The sequence below is a fragment of the Dermacentor andersoni genome, chromosome 1, assembly GCF_023375885.2.
Source record: "Dermacentor andersoni chromosome 1, qqDerAnde1_hic_scaffold, whole genome shotgun sequence".
NCBI lineage: Eukaryota > Metazoa > Arthropoda > Arachnida > Ixodida > Ixodidae > Dermacentor > Dermacentor andersoni.
The window spans coordinates 249,471,882-249,487,513 of NC_092814.1; the positions used below are offsets into that span (position 1 = coordinate 249,471,882).

Below are 15,632 nucleotides of genomic sequence, written 5' to 3' on the forward strand. Positions count from 1 at the left end.
GGATAATGCTGAAACGACGCACTCTTTAAAACCCCACAGTATCCCAAAGCGCGATTAAATGAACGTTGGTAATTTTTACAGCACACCTACACTTGCCGCACGCACTTCTAATTTAGCCCACACATCACCTCTTGACATGCCCAACATTTCCTCTAAGTACCTTTATTAAAATCTCGTCCACAACTTGTGGCGATGTTCTTGAGCGAACGTTTTCCGCCACAGCCATTAGTGTCGAGAAGTTGGAGAGGGGGGTGGGGGCGGCCTCTTGGAAATGACGTCATGGCCACGACGTGCCAGCTTGGCTAGCTTCGCCTCGCTCGGCTGCCGCGATCGCTCGCTCGCTTAGTGCACGTATGCGCGAGAGCCATAGAAACCGCGCAACTCGTAAGAATTTAAACTAGAGATATTGGTAGCCATGTAGAGTTGAAGGGATCTGCTGTTCTTCCAATGCAAGGTGCAGTGTATGTCGATAAATTTTGTTGGATATGAATGCACGAAAATGGGGCATCGTTATAAAACTGGTGCGATATTTTGCTGAAAACGCGAAGATCCTCTTTAATAGGAGCTTCCATCCAGCGTCCTCGTCTGGTGAGTGGTACTAGTCAAGTGTTGGCACTGTAATAATGCGTAAAAGGAAGAGTTGCGCGCGCATTTTTTAATGAATTAACTTGCTATTTTTCTGTTCTCCGCATCAGCCGCTCAGAAAAAAAAGAAACGTTGTTTAGGGCTCCTAGTACGACTGCAGGTCATATACCTGGATGCCAATCGCCAGAAAGACAAGCTTTGAGGCTAAGAGGGAGCTTTAGCTCGGAGCCAACTTCGATTTCCATATTTTAATACCTGTAAAACGCAGAAATGCGCTTACGACCGCCGGACCGAGCTGGACGAGTACAACCGCTGGACCGATTAGAGGAGGAGGAAATAACTTTATTGTGTGCTCTGCGAGTTGGTGGGGAGGGCCAAAGGCCCCGCCTATGTGACGGCCAGGAGTTCGTGGGTCCTGGTGGCATCCTCGGCCCGCTGGACGGCCCATAGTTGATCCTCGAGGGCGGGGCTGAGCAGCGCGGCTTCCCAGCGCGTGCGAAGGCTGCTGCTAGAGGCCGCGTTTTCTTTATTGGTATGTATCCCTCGGCATTCCCATAATATATGCTCCAGAGTGGCTCTAGATTCACATGTTTTGCATTTGTCCGTTGGATATACATCCGGATATATGATGTGCGAGAGCGCAGGATTCGGATACGTCCTAGTTTGTAACTGCCGCCATGCGACAGTCTGCTTTTTTGTCAATTTTGCGTGAGGTCGCGGAAATATGCCTATCTGTAACCTATAGTGTTTCGTGAGGTCATTATATACATCACCTGGACACCCGCTCACACCCTCGCGGAGGACGGCAACAACGAGGCGGCACGCGACGCGGCTCGAGGGCTTACGGACCGAGCCGCAGTCGCAAGTGACGCCCCGACACCCTCCGGACGTGACGGTGCGGTAAATGAGTGGGAATGGGAGGACAGAATGACCACATATAATGGACCGATTAGAATGAAATTTGTATAAATTTGTAGAAACTCTAGGGCGGGGGAGGTGCAACGGCCAACCAAGATAGCAACACTGTGCAAACGAAGAGAGCAGCGCAGCTATAGATACGTTCCCTTCTTATCAATAAAGCATTCTTCTTGTAGCCACGACCGTGTGCATTACGCTCGATACATGGTGTCAGAAGTGGGATCGCTCACGGGACCATGACCGACCTGCGCCCGCCTGAGCCACTGCGAGTGGGCGACAACGCTGCAGCGTCCTGGCAGACATTCAAGCAACGCATCGAGCTGTACCTGATAGCAACTGAGCCCACGAAGCCACGCAGTAAGGAGCAGAAAGCTGCAATTTTTTTGCATGTTGCGGGTCAAGAAGCAATTGACGTGTTTAATACTCTGAACCTATCACCAGAGGAAGCTAAAGACTACGACGTTTTGGTTATAGCATTTGAAAACTACTGCTTGCCTAAGTGTAATGAAACTTATATGAGCGATATGTGTTTCGCTCGCGTCGTCAGGCCCACGGAGAGCCATTCGAACAGTTCTTTCGGGATCTGCAACTAAAAGCAAGAACGTGCAACTTCGGGGATTTACGAAATTCCATGCTGCGGGATCAAATTGTCTATGGCATTTGCAGCTCTTCCCTGCGAGAATAGCTTCTTCGAAAGAAAGACCTGACCCTAGCCACAGCGGTGGAATGCTGCAAAGCTGAGGAACTTGCCGAATCGCAAAATAGGGCGTGGACGGAGGAAAACAAGATTGAACCTGTATTACGAACGCAAGCTAAACACGGACGCCAAAAATGCCGGTATTGCAACTTCTCGCATGCGCCAAGGAAGTGTCCGGCGTACGGCAAAACATGCAACAAGTGCACGAAGCCTAATCACTTTGCCGCCTGCTGTACGAGCAAGCGAGCAGCCGTTGATGACGTGGTCGAAGAAGCGGAGAGTGACAATGACTTCGACGTTCTGGAGATCAGGACGACGGAAAGCAAGCGTGGTCCCGAAAGTCGCGACTGTATTGTAACAACGAGCATTGAAGGAACTGATGTGCAGCTTAAGGTCGACACGGGAGCACAGGCTAACTTGTTGCCGCGTTCGCTGTTCAAAAGGCTCGGAACTAGACAGCAGCCGTACCCCACGAGGAGCATCCTGCGCCATTACGGGGGCGGCGAAATACCGCACAGTGGAAAAGTTCGCCTCGCCGTGCAGTTAGGCAAACGGCCTGTACTGCTTGAGTTCTTCATAGTAAAGAAGAAGCAAGCTATTCTGGGCCTCGGGGCAAGTGAGCAACTTTGTCTGGTCAACAGAGTGAACTCGGTGGACAGCAGCGAGACATACGGAAGCCTAAAGCAGGCATTCCCAAGGCTATTCACGGGCATAGGCAGGACGCGGCGCGAGTACAAAATGGTGCTCCGGAAGGACGCTGTCCCTGTGGTTCAGCCAACCCGGCGTGTGCCTTACGCCCTCAAGAAGCCGCTTAAGAAAGAACTTGACCGGATGAATGCTGCGAACATCATCGAGAAGGTGGAAGAACCGTCAGACTGGGTAAGTCCCTTGGTTATCGTGAGGAAGAAAAATGGAGACTTAAGAGTATGCATGGACCCGCGGGCAATTAATAGGGCGGTGAAGAGAGAGCACTTTCAGTTGCCATGCCGGGAAGAAATCGAAGGTGATCTAGCGCATGCAAAGTATTTCAGCAGACTCGATGCAAACAGTGGGTTACATCAAATTCCCCTCGACAAAAAAAAAAAAAAAAAAAAAAACAGAAATCTGCACATTAAGTTCACCGTTTGGTCGGTATCGGTATCTCAGGCTGCCATTCGGTATTGCATCTGCACCCGAAGTTTCCAGCGTACAATGAGCCAGATATTCGACGACCTCCCGGGAACACGGGTGTACATTGACGATGTGCTAGTGTGGGGTTCTACGCGAAAGGAGCACGATGAACGCCTGTACAAAGCGCTGGAAAGGGCACAGGCAGAGGGCCTAACTTTGAATGCAGAAAAGTGCATTTTTGGACGTACTGAAATCAGCTTCTTTGGTGATAAGATTAGTTCCAAAGGTATTGAGCCAAATCCCGACCTGATAAAGTGCCTTTTAAACCACCCTCCGCCAACGACCAAGAAAGACGTTCAACGCTTGCTTGGCACCGTGAACTATTTCGGGAAATACTTGCCACTGTTGTCAGCCCACACTGAGGCCCTACGCAGTTTGATTAGAAACGACACACTTTTCGAGTGGACGCATGTTCACGAGCGTGAGTGGGTGCTGCTCAAAAAGATGCTGACGGAAGCACCCGTCCTGGCTATCTTTAATCCCGAGCTTTCCACGAAACTGTCGACGGATGCGTCAGCATTTGCACTCGGAGCAGTGCTTTTCCAACAACATGGAAAAGACTGGCGCCCGGTAGGCTACGCATCGCGAGCACTCACAGAAACTGAGCGAAGGTACGCCCAAATAGAAAGAGGCCCTGGGCATAACATTCGGCTGTGAAAAGTTTAATGATTATGTTATTGGAAGACATGTTGTTCTCGAAACCGACCACAACCCATTATTGGCTATTTCAAAGAAAGAAATAGGCGACATGCCACCCCGTCTGCAACGACTATTTCTTCGACTGCTGAAGTACGAGTTTGAGTTGCAGTATGTTCCAGGCAGCAAATTGGTTGTTGCCGACACCCTGTCACGAATCCCATCGCAGAAACAACCAGAAAAAGGCTCAACGGACGTTGAAGTTCATGCCGTGGGCGTTCTGACTGCCGTTGTTGGACCCTATCTCGTCTGCAGGCAGCAACGGCCAGTGATGCAACGGCGCAAGACGTCATTTCCAGCCTGCAGTCGTCAATACCTGTAGAAGGTGAGCTAAAGTCCTTCGCACAAGAACTTTCTGTAGTCAACGGAGTTCTCTTCAAGGGAATTAAAGTAGTCGTACCTGCAAGCATGCGAACAGAGATGCTGCGACGAGTGCACCAAGGGCATCTCGGCTTAGGAAAATGCAAATCGAGGGCTCGCAAGTTGATGTATTGGCCAGGAATGTCAACAGATATTGCCCACTTCATTGACAGGTGTGACGTTTGCAAGAAGTTTGCGTATCGACAGCCTGACGAGCCTCTGTGCCAGCGCACCGTTCCAGACATGCCATGGGTGAGGGTTGGTACAGATCTTTTTCAACACGCCGGAAAGCATTATTTAGTTGTCTATGACGCCTACTCTAATTTTCCAGAAGTCGAGCATCTCAAGGATACCTCTGCAACGACTGTCATCCATAAACTACGTCAGATCTTTGCAAGGCATGGATTACCACTAGAAGTTTGCAGTGATGGAGGCCCGCAGTTCACGTCAAAAGAGTTTGAAGATTTTGCGGCTCGTTATGACTTTGTGCATACGATTTCCAGTCCCTATTTTCCCAGGTCCAATGGACTCGCCGAGAAGGGCGTACAAGTGGTCAAGCGGCTTCTTGGAAAGACTGAGAGCAAGAAAGAGGACTTCTATTTGGGCCTTCTCAATTACAGGGTGTGTCCTCTCGAGGATGGCCGATCACCATCGGAACTGCTAATGGGACGAAGTCTCAGAACGCTACTTCCAGATTTTTCAGCGTCATCATCAGGTCCCGTCCAAAAACATGTCCAAGCAAGGACCACAGGAAGAACACTAACTCCACTACAGAAGGGAGATGTCGTCCGCATCCTCGGAAATGGTAGATGGGAAATCAAGGCGCAAGTCCAAGATCTCGTGGCCCCAAGGTCGTACACCGTTCTGACAGAGGATGGCCGGGTTTTCCGTCGAAATAGACAGCACCTTCGCAAAACATCAGAAGCGTTCCATCGAGCCATCCATTACCAGGCGGACGACTGCGACGACACCCCTGACTCATCTTCGAGCGCAGCCTCGCAGCAGCCGCCTGAACCTTCGCAGGCCGCACCGGATCGACCACCAGCAGGCACATCCGGCCCACCTAACATCCCAGATTTACTAAGGCGATCTACCAGACCGCGAAGACCACCAGATCGCCTGGCCTACACGCACGGATTCCGGCAGACTGAAACAACCTAGGAGTGTTGACTGCTACTCTTCGATGTTGAGTGCTTTCTGTGTTTTCAGTGTTTCCATTCTTCGAAGAAAGGAGGATGCAACGGCCAACCAAGATAGCAACACTGTGCAAACGAAGAGAGCAGCGCAGCTATAAATACGTTCCCTTCTTATCAATAAAGCATTCTTCTTGTAGCCACGACCGTGTGCATTACGCTCGATACAGGAGGAAACAATTTTGATTTAGAACATCGAATTTTTTACAAAAATTGCCGCAAGTGTGTAAGACAGAACACGAAGTTTACAAATTCGTAACTCGCTGCTCCGAAAACAGATATCGCACTTCTCGAAATTAGAGCATCTCAAGCGGGCAAATTCTACATATTAATTTATAGCTTCTGTATGATTGTGACAGTGTTTTCAAGGGCTTTGCAAAACTCCTACTCACAAATTCGTGGCATACTTCCACAGCGGTATACAAGCAGGCATGGTATGGCAAGAACTTCATTTTGGCCCAGAGAAACTAGGGCCCAAGGGCAAAAGCCTCCAGGCTGTCAGATGATGTCGTTTTTTGTTGCCGAGTTACGGAGTTGTAAACGATACTCGAATTTTTTCCGTCCGTCCGTCCGTCCGTCCGTCCGTCCGTCCGTCCGTCCGTCCGTCCGTCCGTCCGTCCGTCCGTCCGTCCGTCCGTCCGTCCGTCTGTCCGTCCGTCTGTCCGTCCGTCTGTCCGTCCGTCTGTCCGTCCGTCTGTCCGTCTGTCTGTCCGTCCGTCCGTCCGTCTGTCTGTCTGTCCGTCCGTCTGTCTGTCCGTCCGTCCGTCCGTCCGTCCGTCCGTCTGTCTGTCCGTCCGTCCGTCCGTCCGTCCGTCCGTCCGTCCGTCCGTCTGTCCGTCCGTCTGTCCGTCCGTCCGTCCGTCTGTCCGTCCGTCCGTCCGTCCGTCCGTCCGTCCGTCCGTCTGTCTGTCTGTCCGTCTGTCTGTCCGTCTGTCTGTCTGTCTGTCTTGCGCCGACACAGTGGCCCAAGTTGACTACCAGATTGGGCAATAAGGTATGTGGTGTTCGTGGTCGTGACGCCATCGTGGTCGTTCCCCCGTCGCCATTCCAGCGTCGTCATCTGACTCATCATGTCATCGTCGTCACGTCTTCTACGACAACTCAATGGCCTAAGTTGTCTAGGAGCTTGGGCCACCAGGTATATGCTCGGGGTCGTGATGCCGTTGTGGTCGTTGGATCGTAGTCATTTTAGCTTTGTCATCCGACTCTCGTCATGCCACCGTCGTCATAGAGTCGTCATGCATTCGTTGTCATACCATCATCGCGATGCCGTCATCGTCGTTCCATTGTCGTCATTATAACTTCGTCATCCGATTCTCGTCATGCCGTCGTCGTGACGTCGTCGATACAATCGAGGTTATACAATTGTCATCGTGGTGTCGTCATCATGCTATAGTTTTACTATCGTCACCACCTGAGAAACGTCATCCAAATATCGTCATACCATCGTCGTCATGCCGTCTTCGTCCTTCTATCGACATCATTACTTTTTTGTCATTATATCGTAATCATGCTGTCGTGATGCAATCGTGATTATTACACCGTTCTCATGCTATCGTCGTCAAACAGTCGCTGTCATGCATCCGTTATCATGCCGTTGTGGTCTGCCATCGTCATCATTCAAGCTTCGTCACCCGGTTGTCGTCACGCCATCATCGTCATACACTATTCGTCATCCCATTGTCCTCATGCCGTCGTCACGATGTCGTCGTTATACCACCGTTATCATTTCAGAATCATCTCATTGTTGTCATGCCGTTGTCGTCATACCGCCTTTTTCGTTCCATCGACGGCATCCCTTCTTCGTCATTCCATCGGCGTCACTGCGTCATCGTCATGCCGTCATGTTCATGGGCGACCTTGGCAAGCGACTGCCGTAGTAAAGTAGGCCGCTACTGGAGACAGTGTATATCGCATATAACTAAGGAACGGAAGTCTTAGAATGACTACTATGCATATTTTAAATATACGTTACTTCAGCAATACGGTGTGTCACGCGTTGCTTTCATGCTAATCGCGTTGCCGTCGACAGTCATCGTGAGATGAGTTCTGCCGTCATTATTGAATTTTGCAATTTTCGAAATTTTTTTTAAGAGGATTGACATCTTAAGTGAAAAATTTGTTTCATGCAATCAGTAAATTTCACTTTTTTTTTAAATGCAACAAACTGCATCAAAATCAGTGTGGTGTTTGCCGAGAAAAGCGATTTTCCGCCTCCATATATTTAGGCAGGCGCTCTCTAGCTAAAGCTTCCTCTTAATATCGAGAGCCAAGCCATAAAAGGCGATGAAATGTGTCATAGTGACCTGCAGCAGCCTTCATTCGACGATAAGGCACACGGTGCCTCTCTCGAAACGGCAGTAATCGGCCGTCGTTATCGCGAGGCCCCTATTGCTCACGAAACCCGTTCGGTCATAACTTTGAATTGAAACCATGGCTGCGTTTACACGAACGCGACGCGTGTGGGCAGAGTCAGAAATCGCGCTGACCAAGCGCGACGTGACCGCGTTTACATGAACTATCTTGTTTCACTTACGTTACTGGAACCGGAATTGAATAAACAATTTTTGCGAACTAGCAGAATTCTGAACAGCGCGACACAGACACAGAGGTAGAGGACAGAGTGCTGTTCTGTGCCTGTTTTCTTCGTCCTGTGTCGTGCTATTCAAAATTCTGCCATTTCAAAAAATCTACCAACCAGCCGAAATCAACACGCTTGCTAACCAATTTTGGTAAGCAACTCATATATATGCGGCAAATGGCAGGAATAATCTCGATTTCAGCAGTAGTTCAGTCCACGTGTTACTGCTGGACGTTTCAGTCGATAAATGCAAGAGTTGGATGTTTCACCATGTGCTACTAGTCGTGAAAAAGCAAGTGTTAGCTGAATAAAATCAAAGTAATGATATAGAAGTTATGTGTAGCCAGCATTTGTTGCATGCTTGGAACTCCAGCAAATATCTCTTAGACAGTCGTTCTTTCTTGTTCTTCATGTCTATGTTTTCACTATCCACCTGAACTGCTGCTCTGGTTAAGAACCACACATGAAATATTCTCAATGCGCTGGACCGAGCTCGGTCGGCTGGCACAACAACAAACGGCTCGAGAATCTATTTCTTAAAGGCAGCGTTTACATGTAAACGTTGCCTTTAAGAAATATATTCTTGAGCCGTTTTCATAAATTTTTACAAACGAAAACCGCCGATAAAGCTATATGAAAGGACACCAGAAGTGTACTAGCATAGAGAACTAGAACAAGCCAACAGAAACACTGCTGGAGGCACTCGTGCGCCGCCCGGATTGTAGTAGACGACAGAAGCTAATATTGGCCCTGACGTCACACGGATGGATCGATGGATGGATGTTATGAACGTCCCCTTTCGAACGGGGTGGTGGGTTGCGCCGCCAGGCTCTTGCTATTATACTGTCTAATGTCCTACATAGGTTAAAAAAAGAAGGGAAAAAAAAACCCACGATGAACTCCCTCAACCGAATTTTCTGACCCCCTAATGTGAAATTTGCTTTTGTACGTCTCCGTTTTTTATTGTTTCCCTACTTTTCTTCCACCAATCTTCCAATCGCCTCTTGCTAATCTCTAATGCGGACATACGAGCGGCGCTCGGGCTAATGTAGTCGCAATGGTAGCTTCCCTGAAAAACAGCGGGTAAAGGGCAGTGCATACAGTTCCTGCAAAGTGTATATAGCGAATACTGCAGGCGTAACCATTCTTTGTTGCAGCAAGCTTGCAAATGTATCTTAAATGCCGTGGAATGGGGTAGGGGGGGGGGGGGGGGGGAGGGCGCTTAGGAGGAGGGGTGTTGCTTGGTGTAGGAGGACCTAGCGTTGCAAAAGTTGCCGGCAGTTACTACGCCTGAGCGCCACCTATCAAACGCGATGCCGTCTGAAACACTTCAAAGTCCAGCTAGCAACACGCAGTATCAAAAACTTGACACGGAGCCCAATATATTGCGCATTGTTGCGCGTTTTCCAAACTATGACGCCCACACATTAATAGACGGACTGAAGTGCAAGTCGGCGCCACACTCAAACGCAAGTGATATTTTGTTCCCGCGAGGACATTGGATATTTAGGAGAGAGGTGCTCCGTTTCGTCAAAAAGTTCGTCCGTAATACAGGGTTGGAAAGTGAATGGTGAGCCGTGGTGGGGTGTGTAGGGAGATCGTTTCGATTCATTGCGATTGCGCAAGGCGCTCATACTCTGTTCTGCGATTTCTTTTGCGTACCTATGGTAATTGGATGTGAGAAATTAGAAAAGGAATTTACTGTATACAGAGACAAGAAACGCATGCGTTTTCCTAACTTCTGCATATTTTGACTGCAGTAACTATAGTTACGGTTGGTATTGCTTCTATGCGGGCCTATTCCGATGACCTGAAAACCACCACGCAACTACGAAAAAAAAAATAACTAAAAATAAATAAAAGAAATTCAGGGATTCGGGAAGAGAGGGAGCAGAAATGTTTTATTCCGCCGTTTGTCGAGAAACAAACATCGACAAAGAAGAACATCGCACGCACGCAAACTGGAATCTAGGCTGCTTTTTCTCATCTACTGGGGTTCGAAAAAAAAATGTTTTACGGTTACGCTATAAAGGCCGTGAGCTTGTTATTCGTTCTCAGCAGTACCGTTGTACGCTGGGGTCATTCTCGCGCCGTCCACGTGAGCTGTTCGCTATTACAGCACACTGTGCGTGGCCAATAACGCCCTAGCGCAGATGCAGTTTCAGCAAATGAGATGGCGAGAAGGGCCATTTGTGCCGACGCAGGCTATATCGTCTTGGTGCTTCGCTTGCATCTTGTCATTTCGCTAGTGAGTATTTACAGCGGAAAGTGGTTGCTCCCCCTAGCACCGCTAAATGTGCAGTCCACGCACGCGATACGAAATTGTAGAAACACCATTTTTCTCGCGTGCTTTTTCGTACTTTCCATCGGCGTCGTTGCAAACTCATTTTAACCAGTGAAACAGCTGAGCTGAGAAATGATGAAGGTAATGCGGCACAATAGATAACAGCGGGTAAATGCCTTATACCTTCCACCGTTTTTGTCGCCACTGGAAAATTCTCACGGCTGAAGGAAAGGCGCTCACTGGCTATTGTAAGGCTTTGTTGTCAAGATCCTAGTGCACATAGCACATAGATTGTTTCAATGGTCAATTGATAAACGAAATATTTTTTTTCTATACATCGGTATGGGGTGCTGCAGCGGTGAGGCCCTTGCTTACTTTATAGCTGCCGGTTAAGTTACTTTGACACTGCCGTGTTTCTGTAGTGTGCACTGTTGCGCATAAGGCACACACGCCTGTTATCTTGGCTAACGAGGCACAGGCGCTCATGAAATTTGATGAGCAAGTCATGCGTCCTTGCAATTTCGAACGCGATTGAGGTTCAGACGTGTGTTATGTAGCGTGTGTGATAGCGAGAAATTGTAGTACCTACCGCCTTTCGGCTGCAGTGTGCCATCGCTTGCGTTCCAGGTGTGTCACGCACAGTGGGAAATGCACTGTACTCTTTGCAAGCTCGGAAGGAACTTTTCTCGAAGCCCTTCTATGTGTGCCATGCTGCCAGTGCGTTACTGTACCCAGGAATTATTCGCAAGGAAAGCCTACTTGCCGGGCGCTCGCGCAAAAGTCGCGCTCGGCGGCTTATAAAAGCACGCAAACACTTTGTCATTAAATACATGAATGTGTTTTTGGTGTATAAAACGTGCCGCCCTGTCGAATTCAGTCGGGTCATGGGTCGTGTGGCGTCGCAGTGTTGAGGTTGACGAATTTATGATGAGCTGTGCTTTTATCGATGCTTCTCGCTTCGTTTGACGCAATTCCGTACTATTCCTTGCATGAGCGTTCACAAGTGCTGTGTCATATTAGCAACTAGTTTCTTTTGTACGACCACAACTATTAAATTACAGCTTGCTTGGAGGGTATGCAAAATGAGCAGTGAGAGTCCTGAACGCGAAGGGATTACTACGCAGTGGGGACTTCCTTACGACGTGAATAGCTTTTAGCGTCATCTGTCCCCCTTGAAATGTCTCTACAGTCAATGTTACTGTTCCGAAGCTGCGCCTCAACGTCGGAGCAACTTCTTTACGCCAATTTAATGATACACCACGTGGCAGCGTTACCACAGGAGTGTGTTTCATGTGTCCGGTCTCCTCTCTTCTCTTCATTAAAACATACTCCTCATTCAAGAGTGGTACGTTTCATTCGCGAATTTTTTTTTTCGTGGTGACCAATGTACTACGTCGCTGCACTTTTTGTTTTTATTCGCATGAGCCTCTGCAAAAGTTACCAATATAGTCCATTTCCACCTGCAGCGCATTCCGTTTGTTTTTAGGTGTATGGCGCGACCTTCTTTTAAGTCGTTTTTTGGGGGCTTTTATCTTCTTGTGTATTCTCTGCACTCACACGCACGCACACACACTGCATTATCACTCATGAAAGCATTTCTGCCTCTTAAATATTAGGGAAAAAGGTGGGAAGCAGGCAAATCTGCAACAATGATTTCATTTGAAGTCAACGTGTCTTTTGCCGATGCAACAAGAACTGATAAGCCGAGCCACGAAGGAAGGCTGCACAATATAGATAACATCTCTTACAGATCGTGGAGAGTCCGGATAATATGAAGACTTCTGCACACATCGCATTGCGGAGGACGAATCTTTAAGTGATGTGCAGTAAATAGAAGGCGCACATGGACAACAGGAAGCGGGAAGGTGCAAAAGTTTCTTCAACGATGCAATTAACATTTCGGTTACTGTGCTCCTGAAATAAGCTTTAGCACCTGCACACACGCTGATAAGTATATTTGTGTGCAATGATGTGGAAGCGAGGCCTAAAAAGAGCACGTTTTGGTTGTGCAAGTCCGCGTGCAGAGTTCGAATTATAGGAAGGTCTCTTGTAGCCCGAAGCTGCGTCACAAGACGTAAGCAAAATACGTACCGTGACAGACAACCCGCAGCTTCGGGTGCACCGCGACGTACAACACTTGAGCCGCCGAAAGAGAAGGTAATTTCAAAGGTATTCGCGGCCCTTCGCGGTCACTTATGGTTCCTAAACAAGGGAGGTGTTCCTGCTGAGCCGGCAAATGACAACCTGACTTCGACATTGGCCTCTCCGGCTACGACCTCGGGATTAGCGGGCGTAGAAGGTAGGGGCCTTCACGGGCCGAAACGCGGCTTGGCTGGAGCAGCGCGGCGACCACGATCTCGGCAAGCTGTTGAAGTTCTGGAACTGGGACAGATTAACGCTGCTTGCAGCCGGCGACCCGAATGCGGGAAGCGGGCTCAGGGCGATGGGCTGGACGGCTCCACCAGTCTGCAACGGCGGGCACGGACTCACGCTCGAGGACGGGGCAGCGCTGCCGCCGGCGCTGGGCCAGGAGCCGCCGCTGGGCTCGGGAGCGGGCTCTGCACACGAAACACGGCATTTCAGACACGTGCGAGGAGAGCTGCAGTGCCGCGCACCGTATCTGCCGAGCACGGTTCTGTACTGCGGCGTCCTACGACAGCTGGCGAACTATGCACCATAGCAGTGACAGTATTAGAACCTACCGAGGCTAACAGTCAAGATCGCAAATATTTGAGAAATAAGGTGCGTGCGTGCAGGGTAGAACGTTAATTTGACTTCGACCTTGCACATCATCAATACAAACAAAGAGGGAATCGACGCAGTAACGGCGACGAAGAAATGTGTTTAAGGTGAACACGGGTGCTGTTTACGTTTCGTGTTCTGAGTCTATAGGAATAACATAACATTTTCGATTTCAGCATTAGAAGATCTAGCGAATCCTCACGGGGGCACTTTCTGTTATTTCAGTTGGGAAAAGAGCACTAACCAAGTACGTTAGATACCCAGAGCAGAGATAGGGAGAAGCTCTTTATTGGAAGGCAGCTTTTTTTTTCTGGCGTGCATGCGACCGTTGACATGTTACTCTGCATAGGGAGGGGCAAAAGGATTAGTGGATTCCTGAGTAAAGTGGGAAAAATAAAAGTGGTATAAGCGAGTAAACCCGTTAGGACGTTTACAGATGGCGAAAAATTCAGGCCTTTCTGTGTGATGAAGCGAACCTTGTTTAAAGCTTGCCGAGAAAGCAAATTTCTCGAGAATATCGGAACAATATATCCAAGATCTACCGCTGTTTTGAAGGGCAGGAGTGAGGACGTATCATACCACGTAAGGTTAGCGGAGCGTGACAAATCATGCCCTTTTGGGACTCAAGACAAAATCTCTCGTTGCGGCACGTGAGACATTCAAGTAATATGTGTTTAGAGAGCTAGAGCACTTTCCCGTCAATCAAATCTACTCGGTTGCTACCACTTCATTTCGACCCATATAAAGCGCGCTCCCATTAATCCGTCTAATTACGTGTTGCTGGAGACAAGGGCCCTCACATGGCTTTTCTGATGCCCAAACCAGGGGCCCTGTAGCGTAAAATTAGTCCTATCTATTTTATAGGGTAGCTCTTGGACGCCCTTTCCTCTGGCGAGCGTCGGCGTTGTCCGACGGCGTCGGCGCAACCGAGCGAACGAGCGCCGCGAAGAGTGAAAGCGAACGCGGAGCTCAGCGGCAGATGAAAGCAGTGGAACCATCAGGCGAAACGCGGAGGAGGAGTGGAGGGGAGATGGCCTGCGCATGTGCAGTGTTGCCAGCGGCCTAGACATCCGCAGACGCAGGGGCGATTTCATCTGCGCTTCCGAAGGAGGAGGCAGCATGCCGTGAGGTGGGGAGGGATACACTCCTCCGCGGCGTAAATTACTGAGGTCAGTCCGCGGTGCCAGCGTGTGCGACAGCGATCATTGCTTCTGCAAGGGTTGATGGCGAGCGGCAAAGAGTAAGGCTCGAGGTGCTGTCGCCACTGACAACTTCCCCACGACGGAGGGGCGCTGTCGTCGTTGGTGGAACGAAAGCGTTAAAAGAAAAGTGTAGTGCCGCACAAGATGGGCTGTGCGGGGACGATGGCTACCATATGGCGCCAGAAGAGAACGCGTCGTCTCTATGGAAGCAAAGCGCTGCATGAGCGAAGGTCTGTCTACGGCGGCTGCTGGGAATTGCCACAACGCGTCACCCACGCGTTGCCTCTCGCGAAGCAGACGTGCCACACTTCGCTCTGTTTGGAACGTGCGGCACGAGACAGATTGTCCGCATTAAGGAGCATCGTAATCGTCGGTGAATTTTTTCTTATTCCAGTCTCCCGAGGTGAAATTTACGTAACCGCCGACGCAAGCATCGGGCGGTTACCCGCAGCGTTCTTTGAACCGACCAATCAAACTTTCTCCTCGTTTATAGGAGGTCACTTTTTTTTCTTTCAAAACCGAATAGCATTGCCTATCTTAACAGTTTTTTCTTACCTAATTGACTGACAAGAGGTGAGGAGCATGTAGCAGTGGAGAGGGTTTCGGTGGGGCCGAGCTATCGCAGTGAAAGCAGATAAACGGATGAGGAGGGTAGTGTCGGTGTCTGCGATTGACCCACTTCCCCTGGCTTAGCTTGCGTTGGCTGGTCGAAAATCGCGGCGGCGTGCAATGGAAAGTTACAAATGCCGCTAGAACGGGTCCTCAGTGGAGAAGAGTTGGCAGAGCGATCTCGTAAAGGTGCCGAAAGGGCTTGACAACATTATACTGCCACGCAAAAATGTTTAATATTGGCAAATAAATTCATGGCGTTACACGGCAGCTCCGAGTAGACAGTGTCCGAATGATCGGTAGGCAGACATCTATTCAATTGGGAACGGGGTAGCCTCTGGCTATTCCAAAAAAATATATTGTTCAGCCTATTAATTCATCTTTAGTGCTTACATGTCATATTGCGGTTTTGTGACGTCGCGTGACAGACAGGCAAAGTGGGCGCAGCGGGAAAACATTTTGACCAATTGTGGACCGCTAATGGTGAGAAAGGTGTAGAATCGGAAAGAAATGTTTTTATTTTGTTCGTTCTAATCATGCATAACCCGCCGTGGTTGCTCAGTGGCGATGGTGTGAGGCTGCTGAGCACGAGGTC

General features: G+C 49.3%; 1 protein-coding gene across 1 annotated transcript in view; it reads right to left on the reverse strand.

Annotated features, from left to right (window-relative positions):
- Positions 1-10,082: 10,082 nt before the first annotated feature.
- LOC126547692 (uncharacterized) overlaps positions 10,083-15,632 on the reverse strand; it is a 130,308-nt gene continuing 124,758 nt past the window's right edge. The window contains exon 11 of the mRNA XM_050195639.3: positions 10,083-13,042. Coding sequence (XP_050051596.1) covers positions 12,768-13,042 — 275 coding nt within the window. The 3' untranslated portion in view covers positions 10,083-12,767. The remainder of the gene's footprint in view (positions 13,043-15,632) is intronic.